Here is a 14,464-nt window from a genome sequence, read left to right as displayed (position 1 = left end):
CAGCTCAACTCCTTGTTCAAGCTCTTGTTCTCTCCAGACTGGATTACTGCAACTCTCTACTAGTGGGGCATCCAGCTAACTCTATCATGCCTCTTCAGCTGCTCCAGAACGCAGCAGCACGAGTGGTCTTTAATGAACCTAAAAGAGCAAATGTCACTCCACTGCTCATCCGTTTGCACTGGCTGCCAGTTGCTGCTCGCATCAAATTCAAAGCTCTGATGTTTGCCTACAAAGCGACTTCTGGCTTTGCTCCTTCTTATCTGCTCTCACTTCTGCAGATCTATGTGCCCTCCAGAAACTTGCGTTCTGTTGTATGTCCGCGTCCGTATGGGACGCTTCTGGGTCTGGACATGGACCTTGATTCACCTGTTAGTGCCCACTGATCTAGGCTATCTTTGCAACAACAACAAATAACAGCATTCATTATGTTTTTGTGTCTGTCTGAGTTTATATTAAGTGTCTGTTGAAACACTGACAGTAATGCGCTGAGATTTGGCCTTACCTGCACGTTTGCGCTTTATCTCCTTCACTTGCCAAGCTAAAACACAGAGAAACTCCAAATGCACACACCGACACATGAGGAAAAGTGATGTCAACAACATATTTACATACTAGGAGGTGATTGGACTGGTCTTCACACGTGCAATGAGCGTAAAAGGTAATCGGAAGCATACAAAGGAGGAACTTCTTTGTTGCAGTTGTTTTTTTTAACAAGCCAATATTAATAATGCATATTCTGAACCGTGGATCACAGGGCGCACACCGAACCATGGGAGAACAACAGGTCGATACGTATTTTTTTACCGAGAACCGTTACATCCCTAGTGTCCGTGGAGGTCTTACAAAGTCTTAAAATGTCTTAATTCTCAAAAACAAAATGTTAAGCCTTAAAAAGTCTTAAATTTACTGAAATATTGTGTTGTAGGTCTTAAATCTTTTTAAACAGGTCTTAATTTTCCTCTGTTCAGGTATAGCTTCCCAATATGGCATTAACACCCATACAATCACCAACAATCTATCTCAATAAAACTTTTTATTTATTTCAAAATATAGTTTTTAGCTATATTTAACATAATGATTTAGTTATTTTCCTCATAATAATATTTGTTTAAAAGTTCCTCATGCGGGCGCAGCAGTGGCACAGTAGGTAGGGCTGTTGCCTCACAGCAAGAAGGTCGCTGGGCCGCTGGTTCGAACCTCGGCTTAGTTGGCGTTTTTGTGTGGAGTTTGCATGTTCTCCCTGCCTTTTTTCCTCCGAGTGCATCCGCTGCATAAAACTTGCTGGATAAGTTGGCGGTTCATTCCGCTGTGGCGACCCTGGATTAATAAAGGGACTAAGCCGACAAGAAAATGAATGAATGAAGTTCCTCATGCATTTACTGCTGAGGACGCTGACCTGGACAAACTGTTGTGTTTAGATTTAGTTTATTACAATTTGTCAATTATTTAAAACATTTGTTAATTTTTTTTTACGTTTATATTGACAAAAAGCGTGTTTACAACTAGATCTTGCTTGTTTTGACACAATATTTAAGTGTATTACTATTGAATTAGCATTGTATTATTAAATGTATCAAATTCTAATAATTTTTTTTGATTGGGCAAACATAACTCCTTAGCGTTTAGTCTAAAATTTGTTTCCTAATGGTCTTAAAAATGTCTTAAAAAGTCTTACATTTTACTTAGTAAAACCCGCAGAAACCCTGATTACAGTAATCCACCCTACTGGTGATAAAAGCATGAACAAGTTTCTCCAAGTCTTCACTGGAAAAGAAGCATCCAAAATATTGCAATGTTTTTGAGATGTGAGATGGCATTTGAGAGTTTTTTTATTTTTATTTTGCAGAATATTCAGTGAGAAAAAAACTTAAGGTGAAAAGTTGATTTAGGAGGAAAAGAAATTCATTAATTTTCTTTTCGGCTTTGTCCCTTTATTAATCTGGGGTCGCCACAGCGGAATGAACTGCCAACTATTCCAGCATATGTTTTACGCAGCGGGTGACCTTCCGGCTGCAACCCATCACTGGGAAATGGAAAAAAAATCAGCTAAATGTTTTTTTTTTCCTTTATTTTGCTTAAATAAGATTAAGAATTAAGTAATTAATTGATTTATTTGTCATAGTAATTGATTATCTGTGCAAAAGGTTGGCATTAAAAAAATTTGAAAAAAAAATCATGAAAACTTATCAAATCATCGAATATCCTGAAATCTATGGACTTTTTTTTGTGGAGTTATGTGTCATTCAGAGTCTAGACAATAGATTTGTCTGTAAGATCTTTGTATCTCTCTCTCTTTCTTTCTGTTGTCGTCTTTCAGTTCGTTGGGATTAGAAAGCTCAGATCTCCTTAAAATCACCCTCACCAGATTGACATTTTCAAGGGCTTCCTTGGTAGAACAATGCTGAGAGGAAGAGAAAAGCCAATATGACTTTGTGCCTACCTTGCTGCGGGAGCTGTTTGTGTAAATCGCCTATAAGCTTATTGACCCGCATGCATGTCACTGCCATTAGACAGAACAGAGGAGCTGCCATCTGATTGGCCGACTTCCCACTAACTCTACCCTAATGTCCAGACATATGCATGCGGGAATGAGCACACACATGTGAACGGCATCCTAGCTCTCAGATCAGTCTCTTATCAATCCTATTTGTTTTCATATTGTTAAATCTAAATGACGTCTGTCCCACCTGTCTGTATTCTAAATTCTAGTGAGCTAGGATGTTGTCTACAAAGCAGGTATCTTCCTAGTCAGCATTCAGAGTGATTTTTCAGCAGTTCATTATTGGTCACTTGTATCTAATGGCCCGTTTCCAGTTGTATGGTACGGTTCGGTACACTTTTATGGCCGTTTCCACTGTCAAAGGGTACCTAAAAGCAAACCGTACCACTTTTTGGTCACCCTTTGCAAAGGGTACCAATAGGCCCAACGCTATTGGTTTACAGAGATATGTCACTCGCAGAAGCAGGAGAGTGAAAACGAAGGAAGCGCCATTTTTAAAAACACAGTCAAGACATTACACCGTAATATTATATACATTTAACAAGCCATGGTGTCAAGGTTGGCAAGGAGGACCCAAACGCAGAATAGACAGGAGAACACAAGGTTTATTTACAGGAGGTTAACAAGGCAAGGCAGACACTCCACACAACAGTGAAGGGTGATGTCAGGAGAACAGGCTGGTGAGGGGAGGAGACTCAAAATTTCAGGATGATACAGAGGGGAGTGTCTTTTGGTGGCTGAAACAGACTGGTCGGGAAAGGGGAAAATTCAAACTTCAGGCAATGCAGTCAAAAAGTAGCTATAGCCGAACCTCCAGGTTGGGACAGGGGTGGCAAACAGATGGAACATCAAATCAAGGGGATCCACAACCAGCGAAGACTCGGGAGGCAAGTGACAAGCAACACAACAGGACTAGACAGCTGGGGAGACAAGAAAATTAGATTGAAGAACAGGCAAAAAAAAAGCTGAACAAAAATCTTAAATATTTAGGAGGGGGAAGCTCGAGAAATAAAATGAAACAAATAAAGAACTAAAGAAAACTACTAAAAATTAAAACAAAAGGGCGAAAGAAATAAGCTATCGCTAGAAATAAAACAAAAAGCAAAACACTACAACCAGAGCAAAAAAATAAAGAACGAACAAAAGACTAGGTCCAGACTAGGACAGAGGATTACAAAAATGTCAAAATGAAAACTCGAAATTGAAAAATGAAAATGACAGCAACCTTGCTGAAAGAGGAAAAATACATAAACAGAATTAAAAGGATAAAGGAATTTGAGATAAAGATCAAAAAGACTAGTACTAGACTAAGGCTAAACAAACGAAACAAAACTAGACTATATAAAAAAAAAAAAAACCTCTGTCAAGCACAAAACAAGATTATTGACAAGCACACAAAAGATAGTATGACGAACCGGCAAGGACAAGTGGAAAATGAACTCTATATAAAAAGAGTAGAGAGCACAAGGAACAGGTGAACATAATTAGACAAACAAGGGCTAAACAAGGGGGCGAGGCATAGGAAAACAAGGAGGCGGGACAAGGGGAGCACATGGTCAGCACAACAAAAGAGACAACCATGTGCTTATAAACAAAACAAACATGAAACACAGACAGGAGTGACAGGGCTGTAAGGGCTGGATCCTGACACATGTTTGACCCAAGCTTAAACAAACCCTGTCATCGTCTTGATGAACAGCCATAATGCCAAGAAGCACAAAATCTTCCTGTCCTGCTGTTGTTTTACAAGTCCATCTAAAAGTGTGAGTGGTTTCACTTTCTTGCTTGCGCTCGCTGTGCAATTATATTTGAAATGACAAACTTTTTGAGCTGATATTAATAACGTATGCATGATTATTGAAGCACTCTGATATCCAATCCTTTCAGAAAAGAGACGAACTTGAGAGTGAAAAAAACAAAAGTGAAGCCTGACAAAACAAAGGAGCAAATGATTCTTTCAGCAACCTAAAACATTAACAAACTTGGGTAAAAATAATAAACAAGGGGGCTAATAATTCAGGGGGGCTAATAATTCTGACTCTGTTACAAATTTTTTTTTTAAAGTGCCAATTCAGGTCTCTAGCCCAAACTTGTACTACTTGCTATGATTGTACTGCATGCATTGGTTTCTCAGTTGGATTAATTGTCTCTGCTAGTAAAATTCTTATTTGTGAGTCACTTTGGATGAAAGCCTCTGCTAAATGAAAACGTTTACAAATGGGAATGTCGGAGATGAATATCAGTGGCATGTTTGCCCTGAGCTCATTTCTGGCAATGCTATTCATCTGTTTTCTTAGTATATGAATGTATTTACAAGTTGCAAGCGAGTGTGACAGAGGTCCTGTTTCCATCTGGTATTATCATGTATTTTCAGTGTCAGCCCCATAAACGTTGACACCTGGTGTTAACATACATTCAAATGCAACTCTTGTGATCACTTGCACTTTTATTTTGTTGAGACTTTTGTGTGATATTTCGCATGACTTTTGCAAGAGCGTACAAAGCAAACTATAGGAAGGAAAGTAAAGAAAGCAAATAAAAGGATGTGGATGGGTAACCACACTTTTTTTTTTACAATAATTGATGCATTTTGGTGTAATGTAATGTGTATTTATATTGCGCATTTATTGTGTATGGCCGTACACCCAAAGCGTTTCACAATCATGAGGGGGGTCTCTCCACACCACCACCAGTGTGTAGCATCCACTTGGATGATGTGACGGCAGCCACAGGACAGCGGCGCCAGTGCGCTCACCACACAGCAACTATAGGTGGAGTGGAGAGACTGTGATAGAGCCAATTCGATGGATGAGGATGATTGGGAGGCCATGATCAGGAAGGCTGATTGAGGGACTTTGGTCAGGACACCAGGGTTCACCCCTACTCTTTATGAGAAGTGCAATGGGATTTATTTTTTTTGGCCTCGAGTTTGAGACCCCTGCTGTAAACGGTTGATTTCTTTTGATGGATATCAAAACAAGGTGTCTGACCTTTAAAATAGTGGGAAATAGCCCTGATCTGTATCATAATAATTAAAGAAAATAATATGTTAATATAAACTTCAATTTGGGGCGACACGGTGGCTCAGTGGTTAGCACTGTCGCATCACAGCAAGAAGGTTGCTGGTTTGAGTAAAGACTGGGTCAGTTGGCGTTTCTGTGTGGAGTTTGCATGTTCTCCACCTGTTTGCGTAAGTTCTCTCCGGTTACCCCCACAGTCCAAAAACATGCACTGTAGGTGAATTGTATAATCTAAATTGGTCATGGTGTGTGTGAATGAGTGTGTAAGTGGGTTACTGGGTTGCAGCTGGAAGGATATCCGCTGCATAAAACATGTGCTGGATAAGTTGGTGGTTCATTCTGCTGTGGTGACCCCTGATGAATAAAGGGACTAAGCTGAAGGAAAATGAATGTTTTCTGGGAAACATGAAGGTTGCTGGTTCGAGCCTTATCTGGGTCAGTTAGCGTTTCTGTGTGGAGTTTGCATGTTCTCCCTGTGTTCACGTGGGTTTTCCTCCAGGTGCTCCGGTTTGCCCCACAGTCCAAAGATATGTAGTACAGGTGTATTGGGTAGGCTAAATTGTTCATAGTGTATGAGTGTGTATGGTTGTTTCCCAGAGATGGGTTGCAGCTGGAAAGGTATCTGCTGCACAAAACATGTGCCGGATAAGTTGGCGGTTCATTTTGTAGTCCCATTTCTGGGAAATTTGTCTTGGACAACCATGACATGGCCAGATCCTATTACAACACAGTAAATTACATATATAAAAAGAATAATAAAAATAGAGTATACATTTAAAATATAATTTAAAAAAATTAAAAATAAAATAAAACTTCTAAACTTTCTGCAAAATTCTCCCTTTTATTTTAAAACTAAATAATCTTATGTTTACATTTCACTGTAAAAAAAAAATACCAGGTTACACAATCGATTTGTGTGGAGACAACATGAATTGAGTTAACTTTTTAGTGTTTTCACATTAAAGTGGACTGAACATAAAACAGTTAAGTTGTCTCCTTAAAAAACTCAAGAATTGTGTTGTTTCAGCTTATTTTAAATAAGTAGTTTGAAATCATTTTTTAGTGTTGGAAGTGAAACGGTAAAAACAATAGTTTGTGATTATCCATTTAGTTAAATGATATTTTTACACTGTAAAAAAGGTGATTAGTTACTTTACTTAAGTGACCTGTTGGCCTACATGTCAACAAAAGCAACTTAAAAAGGGGTATAAAACCTATGTGCTGATGCAACTTGAAATTGTTTTTATTTTTTTTAATAATTATGTTCAAAGTTCATAATAACTTTAAGGTAAGAGGTTTACTCAAGAGGTTTTAAGTGAAATAAGCAAATTGCTTTTTACCATGTATACAGTTTTATTTATTTATCAAAAAATAAATAAATAAATAAATAAATAAATAAAAWAATATATATATATATATATATATATATATATATATATATATATATATATATATATATATATATATATATATATATATATATATATATATATATATATATACTTTTTTCATTATACTTTATAGTCCTATATCTGGGAAATTTGTCTTGGACAACCATGATATGCCCAGCTCCTTTTACAAGACACTAAATTGCATGTATAAAAATAATTTAAAAAAAAGAATTTTTATATTTTAAAATATAATATCATTTTAAAATAAAATTTAAACAAAAAAATGTTAAAAAATAAAATAAATCTTCTGCAAAATTCTCCATTTTAATTTTAAAAGTAGGTCATCTTTGAGAACCACGTTTGTTGAAATCACTCATCAGAGGTTACTTTATTTAAAAAAAATTGACTCATTGTCTGAAAGATTAAATGATAAACTTAATATAATATTTTAAATATAGGAATAATAATGCAATTATTTATATAAAATATACTAATATATTAAAACACAAACAACTGAAAAATCCTGTGGTGTAATTTAACACACTGCCTTTAATGACGATGTTTTGTGTCAGTAAGTGGAGAGTAGATGGTCTTTAGTGGCTGTTTGAATGCCTTTGACCACATGAGTATTTACACCATGAATGCGTTGAATGCTTTTTTTAACTCCCTCAAACCAATTTAAACCCATTTCACACCATTATTTATTGTCTTCCAAAAAAAAAAAAAAAAAGCCATAAACTGCATTGCACGTCGCTGTTCTTGATTTTATGCAGGTCATTCCTGTTGCTCTGTACCTGCATGGCGCAATGTTTTCCCAGCGGATCCCCTCCCTCTGTGTTCCTGAAAGAAACTTCATCAAGCGGCTGTGACACTTGTTCCCTGCGAGGTTGCCTGGGCGATTGTGTTTAAAATGCATTGCGAACGGTGTTAGATAGAAGGCAGAAAATCCTTAATCACTGCTTAATTAACGAATCATCTTGTAGCTTCATTTCCTGAGCGGTAATTAAACAGTTCCAAGACGTTTCGTTACAGGGCTTAACATGTTCGCCGGAGATCAAGGTAGAGCCTTTAATGTTATCTCTCTGCCTTCTCAAACTCGCTACACTGGAAAGGAACTGTTGATATTGCCTTTTGTTATCCTTATGGTAATGCTCAATGAGTATGCTAAGGAGCTTCTCGAGGCCTGACAATACAAATAGCGAGGCGCTTTTTTAGCAGGAGAAGTGAGGAGGACGGACTGAATGAAAAAAGCTGAGCCCTAGCAGGAACTTGCATTGCAGGAAAATAGGTCAGAATGACCTCATGTGCAGTAAGTAGGGCAGTGCGGCCCTCTCCTCTCGCCCGGGTGTGCAGAGGCAAGCAAGAAGCTGCGATCCTTTTGGCCATGTTTACTGCATGCCTTTGAAGTGAACCACGTCTTAACTGGCTTAAACGCAGCGTGGCGAGAGAATTTGATCTTTAGATTAACCCATCCGGATGGACCAGTGTGTGTTTGAGGAGCATGGTGAAGGCCGTTCCGCTGTGTTTGAGGGTCACTGAGATGCTGCCGTCAAGCAGCTGTAGCCTGAGACGGACTCCAGAACACTGGCTGCAGAAAAAGGCCATGCCAGACCAAATGATCTGACTATATCTATCTCACTGCTTTCAGTCAGAGAGGGCTATCTATCTATCTATCTATCTATCTATCTATCTATCTATCTATCTATCTATCTATCTATCTATCTATCTATCTATCTATCTATCTATCTATCTATCTATCTATCTATCTGTCTGTCTGTCTGTCTGTCTGTCTGTCTGTCTGTCTGTCTGTCTGTCTGTCTGTCTGTCTGTCTGTCTGTCTGTCTGTCTGTCTGTCTGTCTGTCTGTCTGTCTGTCTGTCTGTCTGTCTGTCTGTCTGTCTGTCTGTCTCTGTCTGTCTATTCATCCATCCATCCATCCATCCATCCATCCATCCATCCATCCATCCATCCTGTTGTCCATCCATACGTTTGTCCATCCATCCATCCATCCATCCATCCATCCATCCATCCATCCATCCATCCATCCATCCATCCATCCATCCATCCATCCATAATTATATTGCTCTATTAATTTTATTTTATATCGTCTCTTATTCTATCTATTCTTTCTTCACAGCTTCATTCGGCTTTTTATCAAATGTGCAGTCGTCTATAATCAATTTATTTATTTATAATTTGTTTATTGTTTTAGGAGAGGAAAATGGCAACAGAGAAATGGGAGAGACAGAGATGGAAACCGACAGCGAGAAGACCCGACACCCCCCTCTGGAACCAGAGGAATGGGACGGTCCAAGTGAGTGCATCATCTGAACATGTTTTTTTTTTTTTTTGGTGTTGTAGAATCAGACATTTTGACTTCACGTTTTTTTTTTCTTTTTAATTCTTTATATCTTGAATTCTCAATGTACACACAAATGTATTGTTTGACTTTTGAAAAGATTTCTTCTTATATCTAAGTATGGAATCTGCTTTCTAATCTGTACATATTAGGTTGATCCTGGCAACAGCAATTTATAAACCAAAATACATACAGCTGGATGCTCGTTGGTTTTAAACCAAATTTGTTAACTCAGAGGTAAACTATGTGGCAGATTATTGCAGATTATGTTTTAACGTTTGGGTTATTTATGTAAAAGGAAAAAAATGAATACAGACCACAAATTCTGATGTAGAGGTAATAAATCAAATTCATCAAAATCAAATAATCACAATTGTGAAAAGGATATAAAAATTCACTTTTAAATTTAAAGGTTTCAAATGAGAACGGAATCACTGGCAAATAAATAAAAAATATAAATAATATAAATAAATAAATGAGAATAGAATCAATGATAAATAAATAAACAAACAAATGAAAATGAAATCAATTATAAATAAATAAATAATTAAATAATAATTAAATAATTAAATACTTAAATAAAAAAAAAAATAAATAAATAAATAAATAATAATGGAATCAATTATAAATAAATAAACAAATAATTAAATGAGAACATTTTACTTATTACAATAAAAATAATATAAATAAAGGATAATGGAATCAATGATGAATAAATAATAAAATGAATAAATACATAAATAAATACATAATTATATAAATAAATGAGAATGGAATCAATAATAAATAAATGTATAAATAAATAAACGAGACTGGAATAAATGAAAAATAAGTAAATAAATTAAGAAATAAAGAAATAAAGAAATACATTTTACTTATTACAATAAATAAATTAAGTAATAAAAATAAATAATATTGGAATCAATGATAAATAAATAAATGAATGAATGAATGAATGAATGAATGAATGAATGAATGAATGAATGAATGAATAAGTAAAATTATAATTATATAAATAAATGAGAATGGAATCAATGTTAAATAAATAATTAAATAAACAAACAAACAAACAAATAAATAAATAAATAAATGAATAAATTGTTTATTAAATAAAATAATAATAATAATAATAATAATAAAAATAATAATAATAATAATAATAATAATAATAATAATAATAATAATAATAATAATAATAATAAGTGATAATAATAAATAAATAATAATACAGAAACTTAACACTTAAGAGTACAGGGTACAAGGGGATTAATAATTTGATTTTTAAAAACAAGTAGAATTACATATATTGTAATTAGAAATATTATATTGTAAATGTGGTCTCATTATGGATTAGTGATCATCTTCTGGACGGTTTTCAGATATTACCATATATACTGTAAAACAGAAACTCAGAGGACAGGACTATCATAGAAGAATAAGAGTCTGCAGTGCCCCTCTGATATGATACTCCATCCTGAAGGCCCAATCCAACTCGCGATCATTTCTGGCCCTTCTTTAACCGTTTAGCCCATTAGCTAGCGGCCAGTAATCACTTGTAAGCGGCTCATTATGACACGTTTTAAATGAATCCATCTGGGATCAGGGGATTTCAGACGCTCAATAGCAGGACATCTGAAGATATCCTTGACAAGGCCACCGACAGAGGTAAAACTCTCGGCTGCTTCTGAAGACTTAATGAGCTCTTGAATTACGAAGAGCATTTTTTTTATGTTATAGTGAATTGTGATGCAGTGCTGCTTTTGATCAGTGTCTTGCTGTTTTAACACACAACATTGTAAATGTTTATGAAGAAAGAATGCACAATAGTGAGCAGTCGTATTTGTGTTTGAGTGTTGTTTGAGTGTTGATAAGGGTATGCTCATGTTTATGATAAGGGTATACTTACATGTTTGTTTTCAATAGTTAGAGCATTTTGTCTTAAATTGCTATATATAGTTGTTTTTTTAAAAGCATTGTTATGTATAGTTGTTTTTTTTTTTTTTAATTCCCATACATACATATATATATATCTTACATATATATATATCTACATATGTAGATTGATGGACCGTCACACTTTTTGATTTGTATCATCCAACTGTATACGATTAGCAACATTAATAATTCCTGAAAATATAAAAATAACAAATAGGAGTATGTAATTACTTATAATTATTTATATATTAATATGTATATATATATATATATATATATATATATATATATATATATATATATATATATATATATATATATATATATATATATATATATATATGTATATATATATATATATTTGCGATTACATTAATTTTATTATTAACAACAACAACATTAGTTAATTAATTTAATGTAATTATTATTATAATATAATTTTATAACCGTTTTGATATTTTTAAAATAAAAACCAGTGTTATAAAAATAGAGATTTTATTGGTTTTACTATTATTGACGACTATGATGATAAAACAACAACAGCAACAACAACAGCAACAACAACAACAACAATAATAATAATAATAAACAATAAGTAATATTATTATTATTATTATTATTTTTTATTATTAACAACAACAGGTAATTTTAGACTTATTTAATTAATATTAATTAATTCAGATGTTTTTATGTTTACATGGCTTTATTGAAATTTGATTATTTATGATTTATTATTATTTTAAATTTATTTCAATTCAGTTTCAAGTTCTAATGAAGGTAAAGACACTTATTATTTTTATTTTTGTGGAAAATTAATTATTAATATCTTTGATATTACTTAATATAATATACATTTTTTGCTCAAATCTATTGTACAGTATATCTTCAGAAAACAAATATGTCTCACAAGTCATATGGACTATACAAATTATGCTTAGGACTGTTATGTGAAAAAATGCAGCATGAACATTATGTGAATGTTCTCTTTTTTATGTTCCACAGAAGAAGGAAAGTGTACGTATTTGGTACAACATGAGAGCGTGTAAACGGTGACAGAATTTTCATTTTTTCCCTTTAAGCTTGTGTAGAAAGCACACAACAGACATAAAAACAGAAATCTCTTCTCCCTCCTAAGAATCTTGCCTTACCATGCAGATTTCCGCTCACCGTTTCTCAGAACAGTAAAAAAAAATCTGTTTTATCTGTCTTTTTTTTCGCACTTCTTAAAAGTCACTTCATCAAAGTGATGGATAATACATCCAACAAGATAGCAACGGCAGCAATTACTGTTCAGCCGTGGCATCACATCGCAGAATACACAAAATATGATTCCCCTTTTAATGCATATGACCTCCAGAATTTATTGCAGGTGCGTACATTTATAAGAAAGTGGATTTTGGCAAGTTGGCACCGGCGGGCCCCCTGGGGTGTGTATTTTATACTGACAGTGAATCAGAGTTATCAGCACCTATCAGATAATGCATTTATCATTAAATTTCACATTTGCATTTCAATCTGGAAAGGAAATGAGCATTGGCGGTGTAAGATAAGAGCGGCGGGGACGGTGGTAATAAACGGGCCCTGTGATCAGGCAGCCGGCAGGGCTAAAGGGGGTCAGTCACACAACGATGGGGGCAAACGTCTACAAAAAAGAGAGGCATCATAGACTAGGCTTTCAGGAAGAAAATGCTGAGCTTTAAACTTGAAGGAGGGAGAAGCGGCGTCTCTCTCTGATCATTCATTTTGTGATGCTGGGAAAGAGACAGTTTCTTTGTGGTTTGTTTTCAGTGTGTGTGTTTTTTTTTTTTGTATGCTCTAAATGTGAGAGGTGGATGGGGATGGGGTCTGTGTGGGTGGTTGGTTTTTTATGCATAAAAATTGTAAATTCGATCACTTGTAAAGCTGAAAAAGATTTCTAATTGAACAAGAAGAAAGATTTATGTTTGAGTAACACTGGAACTATCATTTTACTTCATCTTGTTTCTAGTTCCAAAATTCAAAGCAAAAAAATAAATAAAAATTGTTTTCAGAGAGATTTTTCCTGAAGGAAAAGCTACTTTATCTGCCAGTACAGTTAGTAAATTAAACCAAAAACAAGATTATTTTTTTAAACCACTGGTGAATTTTTTCAAGAAAAATGATTTCATTTTTACTTATTTCTGAAAACAAAGGGCTCTATTTTAACGATCTAGGCGCAAAGTCTAAAGCACTCAACAGCATTAAAGACATGTCTGAATCCACTTTTGCTATTTTAGGGACAGAAAAATACGGTTTGCACTCCGGCGCATGGTCTAACAGGGTTATGCTTATTCTCTTAAGGAGTTAGGGGTGTGTTTTGAGCATGATGTGCATTAAACTATTTAGAGCAGTGGTCACCAAACTTGTTCCTGGAGGGCCGGTGTCCTGCAGATTTTAGCTCCAACCCTAATCAAACACACCTAAACAAGCTAATCAGTGTCTTACTAGGTATACTTGAAACATCCAGGCAGGTGTGTTGAGGCAAGATGGAGCTAAACCCTGCAGGGACACCAGCCCTCCAGGACCAGGATTGGTGACCCCTGATTTAGAGTCTCATCTCCCATTCCCTTTAAGAGCCAGTTGCGTCGCGCCATGGCTCATTTGCTATTTATATGGCGGACTTTGTAAGTGAAAAAAAAACGAACTTCACTAGCGAGAAAGCGGTTAAACAGACCATCTGCAGAACGAGAATAAAGAGCGAGCTTCCTCCATTCGGCCTCTTTGCTTTCTCTCTTACTCTACTTTACTTTTACTCTTTACTCCTTTACTTTTGCGAATGAGGAAATAATTTTTGTTACATTTTAATCCTTTAATTTTTTTCGTATGTAAAGATATTTGCGTATTTCTGTGCATCCTGTGTGTATTAAGCGATGTGTAAGCGTTTCAACCTGCATAGGCGCATAACTACCACGCTCTGTGCTGGACGTTAGACCAGCTTTTAGTTGGTCAATGGTGCCATCTAATTCAATTCCTCAAAATAGCAACACGCCAGCATTGCGGCTTAACACACCTTCTTTATAGACCTGAACACTCATGAGTCCACAAAGTGGCGCAGATGAATTATTTAAACAACGTGGTGCATAACGTAAAAATTAGGGTTGTGCTGGTCTGAAAATAGCAACAAATCATGCCGTACACGTATTGCGCCTTATTGCCCCGAGTGTATAATAGGGTTCAAAATGTTTTTACTTTACAGGAAAATGATTCCTGATTCAGAAACTGATAGAAGTTTGTACTAGACA

General features: G+C 35.2%; 1 protein-coding gene across 3 annotated transcripts in view; it reads left to right on the top strand.

Moving 5' to 3' along the window:
- zfpm2a (zinc finger protein, FOG family member 2a) overlaps positions 1 to 14,464 on the top strand; it is a 309,174-nt gene that overhangs the window by 96,628 nt on the left and 198,082 nt on the right. For all 3 annotated transcript variants that reach the window (XM_068213998.1, XM_009292598.4, NM_001039635.1), the window contains 1 exon segment: positions 9,123 to 9,224. In XM_068213998.1, the coding sequence (XP_068070099.1) occupies positions 9,123 to 9,224 (102 nt within the window).

The sequence above is a fragment of the Danio rerio genome, chromosome 16 (genome assembly GCF_049306965.1).
Source record: "Danio rerio strain Tuebingen ecotype United States chromosome 16, GRCz12tu, whole genome shotgun sequence".
Lineage (NCBI taxonomy): Eukaryota > Metazoa > Chordata > Actinopteri > Cypriniformes > Danionidae > Danio > Danio rerio.
This window is presented reverse-complemented; position numbering and strand designations above follow the sequence as displayed.